The 13,927-nt window shown below is 31.4% G+C and overlaps 1 protein-coding gene across 1 annotated transcript; it reads right to left on the bottom strand.

The window, feature by feature from the left end:
- Positions 1–6,675: 6,675 nt before the first annotated feature.
- On the bottom strand, positions 6,676–13,429 carry LOC126668018 (probable serine/threonine-protein kinase At1g54610). The gene is made up of 8 exons (XM_050361211.2): positions 12,425–13,429; positions 10,702–10,986; positions 10,289–10,606; positions 9,560–9,787; positions 8,430–8,530; positions 8,027–8,141; positions 7,307–7,777; positions 6,676–7,214 (listed from the first exon to the last, which is right to left on the bottom strand). The coding sequence occupies exons 1-8, from the start codon at positions 12,848–12,850 to the stop codon at positions 7,008–7,010; spliced, it is 2,151 nt and encodes a 716-aa protein (XP_050217168.1). The 5' UTR covers positions 12,851–13,429; the 3' UTR covers positions 6,676–7,007.
- Between the last annotated feature and the right edge of the window lie 498 nt (positions 13,430–13,927).

Raw genomic sequence — 13,927 nt, 5'->3', positions numbered from 1 at the left:
AGAGTTATCATTTTCAGTATACTTGAAATCAGGAAACAATGATTGAATATTATAAGGATGGCAGTACTATACCTTGTATTCAATCAGGATGTCGTGAGACAAAGAGATTAAAATATTATTGTAAATGGTTAAATCGGATAATCGATATTCATATAACTTGGGTAGTCATAATGTCTTGCTAGAGGCCGTTTATGACTTATGGGTCGAAATAAGGATTTCGGGCCTACTGTCAACGTTGTATAAACCTACAGGGTCACACACTAAGAACATGTATAAAACATGTATGGGCTTTATAACCCCGAGAAAATAATGTGATACATAAATATATAAGATATATTTTGAATATATAGTTATAGAGTTGAATTAATAGTTAATTCGTTTTAAGGTAAAAAGTTGTCTTAATTATAACTATATAATAACTAAATTAAATTATTAGTTATTGTTTAAATATAAATATTATTTTTAAATATAAATATTATTTTTAAATATAAATAACTATTAATTAAGTGAATTTTGAAATTAGAGACAATGGTTATCTTTAAGGTATTATCTTTTGAAGATAATTAATTAAGTATATATATCATTAAGAGTTTTGATAAATATCAACTTATAATATATAGTGTTACAATAAGATTGAAACACACGTGTTTGACTCAAACCCTAATAGTGTTGTATGCCTATAAATACACACTTAGAAATAGGGTTGAAAAATGCAAAAAAATTTAAATCACTAAATTCATAATTGCTTGGTGAAGCAATATTGCTAGCACACAAGCACTCATTTTGGCAAAAGTCTGTTCGTGTGGATACTCGTAGAGGACGCGTTCTTTTGGAGGCGTTTTTGATCTGAGGTAAGGTATCACTAAAGTGAACCACCTCGCTTACTTCCTACATTGTTGATTGAATTCGACATTCAGATAAGTTTTAATTATGCAATTACTCTATCTATTCGAATTACATGGTTCTTGTTTTGGGTTTTTAATAAAAAAAAAATTAAAATTCTGTTGTATTATGAACCTAGAAAACCCAACAGAAACTAATAGTTTACCATCTTTTTTCTTTTTGGAGAAATTATGATCGTTGGACCTGAACTCAAGCAAAATTTGATTTGATTTGATTACGAATTAAAAGTTCGACCTGGTCGGAAACTAGATTTCAAATTCAGAATAAACTTTCAAGAAGTAATGCTAAAATTGGAGAAATTGGTTTGTTGAACTGTTATGAACTAAAGATTTCGGCTTGATTTGCTGAATTGTTAGTTATTTTCTTTGAATGATCTGAAGAAGAAGAAAAATAAGAAGAAGAAGAAAAATAAGTGATGACTAAAACATGTTAAATAAACATAAAAAATAAGATTGGCAACATAAAATATATAACACGCTGAACTAGAGAAATCAAGTCGGAAAATGGGGGTTAAGAAATGTTAATATTTTCTTTTTTCATGTATTTTTTTTAATATGTCCCAATAAAACAAATTGAAATCACAAAAACCATTATATTAATTAAGTCTGAATAATAGCAGTCTAATACCCTAAAAATTTTAAGTTATTATTTAAGCCACATGGAGTGACTTAATGGGACCGGAATAACATTAATTAAATTTAAATATAAATTTAATTTATAAGTGTCTCTAAAAATGAAATAGCAATAGGAGTAAAATTTAAATTTAAAAATTTAAATTTTATTAATCGGGAATTACAAATGCTTATATATTAAAATAAAATAATTTATAAGTCCCGAGTGAATAGTTTTGAGGTCATTGTTTATGAAATATTTTTAGGAAGCAACCGTTAAAATTTAATAAAATTTGGACGTAATTTTTATATTAAGTGGGACTGACTTAAACCCAATAAATCTTCAAAGATTTATTAGTAATAAAATATAAGTCCTATGAAAATAAAAATTACATTTTTATTCGTTTTATATTTTTTGGATAAAATTTCATGAAATTAGAAGTTAGTTTCCATCTTAGATATACATGAATATTTAAAAATTAGGGTTATATTAACGCGTAAGTCGTCAGAGATTAGTTTAGAATTTAGCCCAACATTTTAAACCTTATAACTTCATTTCATTTGAGTTGCAATAGCTCAAATTCATCTCACTTCTTTGTTTCCTCATCGCACGAGTTAGGGTTAACGTTTATTTTTTAATCTGATTCTTGTTTTTAAGTCGAATTTCTTTTGACCTGCTAGTATTCGAGGCAACAATTGTTAATTTAAATTCGGTTATATAGAATTTGGATTATATTTGAATTTAAAACGATTATCGTATGGAATAGATCGAATTCGTATCAATTTGATGTTTTGATTGCGGAATTGAATTATATCGGATGTTGTTTAGTTGTTCAGAGTAATTCTGCGAATTCACTCAATATCGACCCTATTGATATTTCCCTTTTACTAGAGTTTTGACGTGATAAGACTTCTAATCCTTTCTTTGGAAGTCCTTTTCGAATAAGGTTACTCTAGAGTTGCAGAGTAGTTCAGTCTATCGCACAGTAGTTCATTTTTAAATGATTTATTTTGATATGAAACTACTATTTTGTATATATAGTTTTGAATACCGCGTGTTTGTACAAAAGGGTTTTTGCCAGTTGTTTATAAAATAAAACTGAATTTGCGTTAAAACTATATGTTTATACAAAATATTTTAACCGGTTATTTATTATGTTGGTTTGTACTGTTGGAATTGTATTCGGATAGGGTTATTAAATGTTATATAAAGCGTACGCGTACACCCTGATCACTACCATAAAATTACACTGTAGAAAATACCATAAAACACTAGAGAAACAAAAAAACCACCAACAGAAACACACAAAAAATCTATAAAAAAAAGACATTCAAAACATAAAAAAGTAAAAAATGTATTTTTAAAAAAAATTAAAACCATAAAAAATGTCATTTGTAAATAAAAATAGTTTTTGATAAAAAGGGGTCCAAAATTTGGGTAGAGTGGTAAATAAGTTTAAACTATAGAAAATGAATTCACTTTTGTCCTTAAAAAAACAAACAAAAATTATTTTAAACGAGAAATAACAAATAATTGTTAAATTGTGAATTTTTATTTTACTATTAATTTAATTATTTAATTATTCTGAACATTGTTTATTTTTATTTCGAAAATTCTAATTACTTTTTATATTAGAAAAATATTTGAAAATTATCATTAATTTTTTTATTAAATAAAAGGATTCTTAATATTAATATATAAAATATAATATAAGTGATTAAAATTAATGGAGAGTAGAATTGATGTTTTAATTTAATTATTCAAATTAAAATAATAGTTTTATTTATATTTTGAGATAATTAAAATAATTAATTTTTTAAATCTTTATTGAAAGAAGATAGTATATAAAAACGAATTTTGGATAAGATTTGCTTATGTTTTCATAAAAGATTTTATTGATTAATGCAAAACATTCATTGAACTTAAGCCGTCCTTCAAATGCAATGCAACTTTGTGATATAGGATTATAAACAAAGGTTTTATTTTTTTTTTTTTTTTTTTTTTGGTAAGCCCATCCGGTTTCCAAGGCTTCGCCCTGACTAATCCGGATCCGACCCGTGTCGCGCACCTGGCATGGTGGGTGAGTCTTCCAGTGGGAATTTTCTGCATTCACAAGGACTCGAACCCGAGACCTTGCTTAAGCGATACCAAGCCGCTTACCACTTGGACCAACTCCCATTGGTTAAACAAAGGTTTTATTAAATATCATGTGAGAGTGAACCCATCATCTAGGAAATATACTACTATTTAATTAAATATTTCATACCAATATTATAAGTATGCCAACTATGTGATATTATTTTATTTTATTTTATCTATTTTTAAAAATATATAATCTAAATTAGAAATATATAATAAAATTTAAAATCTGAAATTTACCAATCAAATATCCTCAAGTTAAATCGTACAATAAAATAATATAAAAGTGTCAAATTAAACATTTTTTTTGAAAGAATTAAAAATTATTAGTACTTCTTTTACTTCATTATGCAATGTCAAATTCACTAAATGTGTTGCATAATGTTTAAGTCCACCACATATGCAAACACACGTAAAGTATAAAGAGTGTTTATCACACATAACCGTTGCGTCACGTCATTTTTACAACAAGCCAATGAGGGTTTGCGATAAAAATCTACTGTTAATTATCATTTATTTTTTTATCAATAATTTTTCCACATGGCTAGCGCTTAATTGGTTTATTACACGAATGATATATCACAACGATTATACCCAGTAATTATTCAAATCTAAAATACGTTAGCAATAACTAACACTGAAATTGGTTACTTTCATCATAGAGCATTTCATAGAGGCTTAATCATCATAGAGCATTTTATGTCTTATATGTTTGAATTTTTTGTGGTAAAAGAGAAAATTAAAATAGTATAAAGTAATATAAAGAGTATTATAAGAAAACAAATCTCATTCTAATTTGGATACATGGTTACAATTAAATTAATGTTGGAAATTTGTCTATAACAATTTTAAAAATTTACACCAGAAATAAAAAGCTAAAAAGATGAAAAAAGTTTAGATGATTGAGCTTTTTGTCAATTATGTAATTTTGATCAAATAATTCAATATTTTACAAAGAAAAAAAATCAAAACTGTTATATTAAATTAAAAAATAGTTTTTATATTAATTATCCACCGCATAAATTCAAAAGGCAAATTGATACTCCCTCCGGTCCATAATATTTGTCGCATTTGAGAAATTTTTTTGGTCCATAATATTTGTCATGTTATAATATCAAGAGAGCATTAATTACTATTTTTCCATGTTTGCCCCCCATTAATTTATTGAAAGAATACAACAAACAAATGAAAATGATAGTAATAAATGTAATCAAGTTTCAATGTAGGGTTAATTTAGTAAAAGTGTTTATAAATTAAGACATATTAATTATTTTCTTAGTTCTTGTGTTAAAGACAAATGCGACAAATATTATGGACCGGAGGGAGTACTTAACTTTATCCTTAAACTTTTACAAGCAGAAAAAAATGATATTTTAAACTTTCTTATAATTTTGTTTTACTTTATTATCACGTAACTTATTATATCACATTAACTTGTTAAAATAAATAAATTGGATGATGGACAATATTAATTTGTTATATATTTTATATAATGTAAAATTTATTTATTTTATTAAAATTATAATTATAATTATTTTTATTCACTGGATATTTAAATATATGAATTTGATATTTGATAATTTAAATTTTAAATTTTAAATTTTAAGAATAATAAATAACCAGCATTTCTTGAAAAAAAAAGGCCAAATGTTATAAAAAGGCCAAACCTTTCACAAAAGTCCTGACCTTTCAATTTTGTCGATTTTGGCCAAAAACTGATTATTTGGTTTCACAAAAGTCCAGACCTTTCAATTTTGTCAATTTTGGCCAAAAATGGATTATTTGGTTTCACAAAAGTCCTGAACTTTCAATATTTGGCATGCCACATAGGCGTCACATAGGCGCCACATAGACAAATTGAAATCAAATTGAGATTTGGCCACAACTGAAACCAAATAATTTGTTTTTGGCCAAAATCGACAAAATTGAAACGTCAGGACTTTTATGAAACTTTTATAAAAGATTTGGCCTTTTTATGACATTTGGCCAAAAAAAAATAGTAAAGTTTACCCCTTCTCCCAACCAGAAATGATGTGCAAGAATGAACGTCATATAATTTTAAAAACACGTGAATGCTTATGCAATGCTTAAAGCGTCATTATCGACATAAAATATGAGGAGCCAAAGTGTTTAAAAAGTGTCCAAAAATCGAAACAAATTGAATAACTGAACCAAGATTCAATTCGGTTTAATATTATTTAAAAAATAGTGTAATTTAAGAGCAAACCGAACTAAAATAACATAAGTAATTTAAAAAAATTAACCAAACCGACTAATTCAATTAAAAAATATCAATTTTTTGATTTGGTTTAATTTATTTTTTAATAGCAAATGTGATTCGATTTGCTTCCATTTAAAACCGAACACACATCCTACAAGCAAGGCACGTTCAGGCTAAAATTAAGAGTATGTAAATTCAAACCAAGCCAAATAATGGAAATTAAAAAAAAAACAGAAAAATCCACAAAAGTACCTAAAAGAATCCTTAGTTTTGAAAAATACGTTTTAAGTCCAAAAGTTGCATCTTCATCTGAAAAATCAAAAAATCACTTTTTATGCTTATGTTTTTACCTATAAAAAAATTGTATAAGCATATTAAATACTTCAAAGATATCTATTATATAGAACGTACCAAAGTGAAAACTTTTGGATACAAATTATATATAAAGTGAATTTAATAAAAAAATAAAAAATGACCGATTTTATGCTATTTTTATAATTTTTCTAACAAAAAATTTCAATTTGATATGATCCGAAAGTATTAAAAAATTACATTCGAATTCTGGATGTAAAAGATTTTTAATTAATTTTTGATACAAACCGAACAGAAAATCGTCCCCGCTAATTTGGTTCGGTTTGAAAAAAAATTCATCCTTATAAATTTAATTCGGTTTTGATTTTTGTTATCAAGTTGATACCTAATGTGCACCTTAATCTTGAACCATCAACCAACTATTTATTCAGCTATAATTCAAAGAATCTGGGAAGAAAAATTAACAAAGAGAAAAAATCACAGAGAACTGGTGCTTGAACAGCTACTGAACTAGAGTGGAATTAAGCATAATGGATTCAACATTTCTAATCATAAATAATCTCATGTTTTATGCTCTATAGCGTATGACTAATAAATTTGCTCTACAACAATCAAAATGTAACTACACACAATAACCTGCAGAGAGCAGCGGAAAGATGTTATCGGTCAGTTATGTGCTTCTAGCTAAGAACCGCGCTGTACAGAAAAACCCCACCCGGAAACTCAAACTCGTATTTAACATGGAAAAATCACCAGCCACCTTATTCTGCAGTGATCTTCCTTCCCTGCACTACTTCTCGGTTGGGGTATTGAATAAGGCTCAGCGGCCAGAAACAAATATCGAGTTGGTTGATATTTGGTTCCCTTCAGCCTGAACCTTTCTGACCTTTGCTTTGTCTATACGAGCTCGTCTAACAGCCTCTTGTATCTGACGATCGTGATCCTTCAGCATCTGATCCATGTTCCCCGTTGGAACTAGTAACGGGCCAGAATAGTGAATTTTGTGACCTTTCGACCCGTATCCAACCTGTGCGTTGAATAAATAGCAAGAAGAATCAGTCATCCAACTAAGCATACGAAATAGAAGCATAAGTATTTCACAGTAATTTGACAACTCACAAGTACTGGATCATTATTGCTATTTCGTCCATCTTCTTTTTGGAGAGAACCTGAGATTCCCTGATGTTTTTGGTCGTGTTGAATAAAAGATTCAGAGGCTTCCTTGAATGATCCTGGAAACCTTGATATTATCTTTGGAACTTCTGGCTGTGATAAGCCAGACCTATCTCTTCGATCATCAGATAGCAAACTTCTTCTTGCAGCTGCTAAGCCCGACATTGATGACAAGTCGGCCGCAGTCAAAACCTTTGGAGCATCATCTGGGTTTCTACCAGACTTGGCCCATGCAGCACGGTGAGCCAAAGGTCCAGAATGGGAGGCTCTCTTATGTTGATGCCCTTGTGGATCCATACCTGATTCTACAGCATGTGAAGGTCTTGGTGGATCAATCGGAAAACCAGAAGCAACTTCTTCTGGATGAGGATTAAACATCTCACTCCTGCTTTTAGAATTAGATTGACCTTGCCGTTTCTGTGTTAAGAAAACCATCAAGTTAAAAAAACAGAAGCAGTAATGTCATATGCAGCAACTTTGACTCGTTTACGATTTTCACCAAATCCAACTTGTAATTTGTTTTTTATTAGTTTCATATTTTTCCTCTTATGGATCATTGAGCTCCACACCATGTACTAGATTGATGACCCAACCTAAACATCATTATTCTAAGACAGATTAAAAATCATCTCTTATTTATAATAATCTCGGTATTTGACAAGGTACCTGCATTGATAAGACCAGTTCAGCATTGGCATCAGGAGCGGGGATTGCTCGAGATTCTCTTGTTCCTCTTCTTTCAATATCAGGTCTCTGGCCCTTGCTTCCAGCTGCCCCTTGTCTGTTGATGAAAACAGAATGTAAGAAGATTGTCAACAGACACTACCATAACCGACCAAAGCTTCTGCACTGATACAATAGTAGGATCAAACATAGCAAGCACTTCTAAATTGCAACAATAACGAGACACAACATGGCTATTGCGAAATACAAATCCCTTTTAAATAACTCTTTTGCATCACCGAAGTAGGAACCATGTTACTATCTAAAGCTCGGAAGAAAAAAGATAAAAGAGCTGATTCATTCATTTCCATTGTATACCATTTTCCTATTTAGCTACACTCCTTACCTTCTTGCTTCTTCATCCCGTAATTTTGCATCAAACTCTTTGCTGGGAGGATACTTTGGCAGACTTGAAGGATCACAAGGAAGAGGTTTTGTTGCAAAGAACTGTAAAAACGTACCAAACATGTCAACTGCAATCAAGAGCAGGATACCAAATAAAAATAGCAAAACAGAAAATGTGTCAGACTTGGCCATAAACCCAAAAATCATTTGAGTTATTTTGCTTTATTTCTTCAATGACAACAGCACAGAAATTCACACCAATGATGTTTGACAACTGAAAACCAAGTATTTGTTTAATGTCATCCGTGACACAATCGGAAGCAGCTTCACAAGGTTAGATCCTCTTTATGCATTAATTATACTCAAAATACAAGTATAATAAATTTCGAAGTCCGGAAATGAACCAAAAAGGCTTAAAGTTAAATAGCAGTGTCATCAAAGGCACGCCTCTCCCATGAAGTGAGGCGCTCTTGAGGAACGCCTTTCGGAAATTTAGGGCAATTTTGACTTGTTGCAAATTAAACAAACCCCTAATCTCAACACTCTATTGAATTATTTTTATTTGATTTGCTTTTAATTTTTTTGGAAATGTTACAGAATTTTATTGGATTTGTGCTTGTTTCTTTTATTTTACATTTAAAAAAACATTTATAATTTTAACAAATTTTATTGTGTGATTCCTCTTTCCGGCGCCTTTCGGCCGGCTCACACGCTAGGACTAATTGGCTCCTCGGTGCTCCTTTCGCCTGTAATTAGTTGTCCACCTTAATAAGTGCAAAAGAAACATGTAGCTACTGATTAAATTATTAAATTATCAACTTAAAGATCCTAGAAATCCCTTAAAACTAGGAAAATGAAACCTAACATCAGTTAATAACTACAATTAGAAAACTTTATAATGAACAATATCATTTATCAAGATCCTAAACTTTTCTAATTCTTCTGCATCAAATCCAATTAAGGTTGTCAAGTGTCAACAGCATTGCTGAACATATATCAAGAATCAAGATCCTAAAGTTGCACACTGAATTTAGAATATCAGTATCATAACGGCAAAGTTGCTCAAAAAAATCCAAAGAAAGAAGGCATTTATAAGATTGTCTAGTTAACTTGTCTATCTATAGTTCATACCTCACTCTTCAAAGCAGACGCTGCAGTTCCACGATCTGCAGGATCAATTGCTAATAGAGTCTCCATAAGTGCTAGAGCTGGTGCAGGAAATTCTTTGAATGTTTCTGCAACACAGCGCCTGTAAGGCTGTTGAGGCTTAAAGATAGTGGCATGAGGCAATTTTGATTTCCTCCAGTAATCCTCAGAAGGTGAGCCACAGAGCTTGAAAATTTTATGCAGCTGCTCCACCTACAAGCCAGATTAAGAGTCAAGCACCACAAAGTAAAATTGAGAACGGATTAAAATAGAGAAGCATAAATAGAATTCACCATATGACCATCAATTTTTATCTTATTGTTTTCTTTCTTTTTATTACTTCAGTCCAACCAATTCCATCTCATTCAAATATAAAATAGGTGTGAGCGGCCTGTATGAAAAATTAGATATAAGTAAAAGAAAAAGGAACCCACGGGACTAAGATCCTCTATCCTCTTGACAAACAAGACTCCTGGTTGGATTTGGTTATTTTAATGGTGGGTACCATTTGAAGCCTATTGTAATTATTATGCAAAGAAAGTTGTCGCACACCAAAGCAAGAAGTGTAAATTGAATCTATTGTCTTAAAGATCAGAATATTTAGAATCCACAGCGTCACAAGAGCTAAAATGCACTAGAAAGGAGAAAAAAGAATAACAGATAGTCCAAAACTCCAGAAACCAATAATTTCTGGCGAAAAATAAGAGAATGCACCTCAGTTCTTCCAGGCATAATAGGCTTGCCAGCATATAGTTCTGCAAGTATGCAACCTGCGCTCCATAAATCTACAGAAATTCCGTAATAAATGGCTCCAAGAAGAAGTTCCGGAGGGCGGTACCAAAGTGTTACAACTCGGCTTGTGAGCGGTTGAACGTGTGCAGGATCATAAAAACTTGCTAGACCAAAGTCTGCAATTTTTAAGATACCGTTGTTGTCAATTAATAAGTTAGAACCTTTTATGTCACGGTGTAGAACACCACGGCTATGACAATGATCAAGTCCTTGTAAGAGCTGTTGCATATAACATTTCACCTATGAACAAATGCATTAATTAGTATATAGTGCTGGAATACAGACAAGAAGGCTTATAACACATGTGATGCCTGGTGATTAAGCATTTTATGTACCTGTGGCTCAGTAAATTTCAGTCCAGGGTGAGAGGCGAGCCCAGCCAAATCATGCTCCATATACTCAAACACAAGGTACAAACTACAAGACATCCTCGACGTAACTAGACCTTCTAGTTTTATTACATTAGGGTGGTCTAGCCTACGCAAAATGTGAATTTCCCTGGCCATAAAACGAACACTTTCAGGTTCCAGGTTGTCAAATCTTACTTTCTTCAAAGCAACGATTTTCTTCTGATCGAGGTCACGAGCCCTATAGACATTACTGTAAGTTCCCTGGCCAATCTGCAACGAAATGAAGTCATCAAAAGAAGACAACAAAAACCCATCCAATAATGTCAACACAAAGAGCAGAACACCAAATAAGGAAATGATAAACCCATTAAAATCACTTGTGGGCCGGAAAACGAAAAATCCAGACGTCTCAAAGTATTTTACACATATACTTAGAGAATTTACAACTAAAAATCTATCATACAAGCAAGACATAGATAAAGTAAGCATACTTCCTAGCTCCAACAGTAAAAAGTAGGAGGGATAGAATATTTAGAACATTAAGTTAACCAATTACATGAGTCTTTCAAACCTTCAAGAATCAATGGTTAAAGCTCTGGAAGAATCCAGCTGATAATAGTTAAGAGTTTTTTTCCTTCTAGTACCACTCTTTTGTAACTTTAAACGCACTTTGAACAAGAAGTTACAAAGGGCATAATGACATAAAACAAACTCCTCCTTCATTCTAGTTCCAATGATCTGAGTAATTTGAATGATTCTAGAAGTGTTACAAGCAGAACTTTAGCAAGAAATTAACAGTCAACACCTCGGAGATAGCTAGAGTTTGGAATTCACATATCATGCAGAGCAGAAAACAACAATAATACTATACTTGTATCCATGTTTACCCAATGATATTTTCAATTTTGTCTTTTGACAAGTCAACCATGCCAAGTATTGTGAAACTCTAACAAATAGCCACATCATCAACGACTTAGTCAAACTTTGGATATCATTACTACAAACAAGATAATGTAATTATCACAAATATTTTAGACAATTTTGCACCACTAGTCACTTTTGCTGGTTCAGCAAATGAGTAACCTTCTCCAATTAAATCATAGCCAGTCATTCAAGATTCAATCAAAACTCTATCGCACTATTTCCAAGTTTTTTGCATAGATTGACAAGTAATAACAAAACTTCTGACTAAAATGTATTCCAAAGGAGCCAACTCAAAAGAACAAAGAAACGTGACAGCTACACATCGCCCAAGTAGAAATTAAATTTGGAATTTTTTTCCTGGAAGGAAATATTATCCAAACCTATCTCAATCAAAAGCTAGGAATTGAATACCATCAAAGCCACCCAACATACCACAAGAAAAGTTGGCACCGTGATTTTTCCTAAACTATTTCAACCAGCAGGTATAAATCAACAGAAAAGAAACACATCCAGCATGCCCAAGAAATGTTGACACCAAATATATGTTCACACCAAATATAGGGACACTTATTCTAATAGGTTCCCTATTCTAACTTACAATTCGTGTTTCCGATGCTTAACAAAGAATTTAGTTTACCAAACTCTTAACTATGAATATACATTCAATTAAGCTACTCAGCATAAAAGGGAACATAAAACATTGACTGTCCCTGCTTCCGTAATTACAACTATAAACATACAATCAAACACGCTTAAAAAGGAAAAAGAAAAAAAAAGAGCATACTTTATCCAGCTTCTCAAATGAATCAGCACGCCGCGGCAGCCATCCCCTGATTGCTTCACCAGCCACAGCAGCAAGCCACGAAGGCCAACCTGCCGCAACTTGTTCCCCTTCAGTTGCTTTCGGCACAGTACCCATCCCCGGATGATGTTGAGCAACAGCGTACTCCATCTTCTCCCTTTTCCTGTCACCAATATTTTCACCACCATGTATTCTAACCGAACCATTCGAATGCTTATCGATCAACATCGCCCGTCCATCGTTACTATCATACCCATCTTTCGCTCTATACGCCTCCTCCCTCCTCGAAGATGTAGCCCTCGAAACCCGCAAGTCCGACGAGGCCTTACTAGAGAGCCTCTCTCTTGGGCTCTCTTTACTATCCTCAATGGCATGTGGTTTACAACAAATACAACCCATTATAGACATAAACAACCTCCTCTCACACCACCCTTCTCTAGAGTCAATAATCACTCATAAAATTTCTCATCTTTTTCACTCAAGGACATCTCTATACTGTTCTTCCTAACCCCCATTTTGCATAAAACAAACCAAAGAATATTCTTTGAAAGATGAAGCAAAACAATCCACTTCAAAGATTACAGCTTTACTATAAGTTAGTTCAAAGATTACAGCTTTACTATAAGTTAACACTAGAAACTTCTCAATGATACATAAATTGTTAGTATTGTGCAATGGAATTGAAGAAGCACCAACTTAATGGAACACCCACTAAAATGCAATGAAATAATCAATAAAAATACAGACTTTCACATCAAACAAACCCTTAAATCTATCAAAATCTACAGAAAAAAGAACTAGGAAAGAAAGAACACTCACACTATAGAAATTATATCATTATGGTTCAGAATGATAAAAAAATGGTAGCTAAGCTTAGTGTGATGTGAAAGTGAACAAAAGAACAGTTAAGAGACAGAAAGCTAGGGCTTGTAGTGTAGAGAAAGATCGAAAGAGAGAGATCTGAAGCATGAAAAAGATAATAATAATAATGGGGAGTCATGAATAAATTCATTATATTATTATATTATAATAATCTTAATGGAAATAAATTAAAATAAAGCAATATACAAGGAATATTAATACTTGTTGTATAACCAATCATATTTTATTGACTAGTGTTTTTTTATGTATTTTACGAGAAATTTTTAGGTAGATTCAGTCCACCATGTCATCCATGGACTAAGCCTATCACGTAATGACACGTCATTAAAATGATGACAATCTTGTAAATTTGTTTATTACTTATTTACACATTTGAATAGTAATAATATAAGATTGTCATCATTTTAATGACGTGTCATTACGTGATAGGCTTAATCCATGAATGACGTGGTGGACTGAGTCTATCTAAGAATTTTTCATATTTTACACGTGATTCATAGTGTGCCTTGTCAAATAATTATATTTATTATATATTGAAAAATAATATTTATATTTGTTCAATATTTATTTGATAATTACAAATTATATTTAAATAATTAGTAC

This window comes from Mercurialis annua, linkage group LG2 (assembly GCF_937616625.2).
Source record: "Mercurialis annua linkage group LG2, ddMerAnnu1.2, whole genome shotgun sequence".
NCBI classification, from domain to species: Eukaryota; Viridiplantae; Streptophyta; class Magnoliopsida; order Malpighiales; family Euphorbiaceae; genus Mercurialis; species Mercurialis annua.
This window is presented reverse-complemented; position numbering and strand designations above follow the sequence as displayed.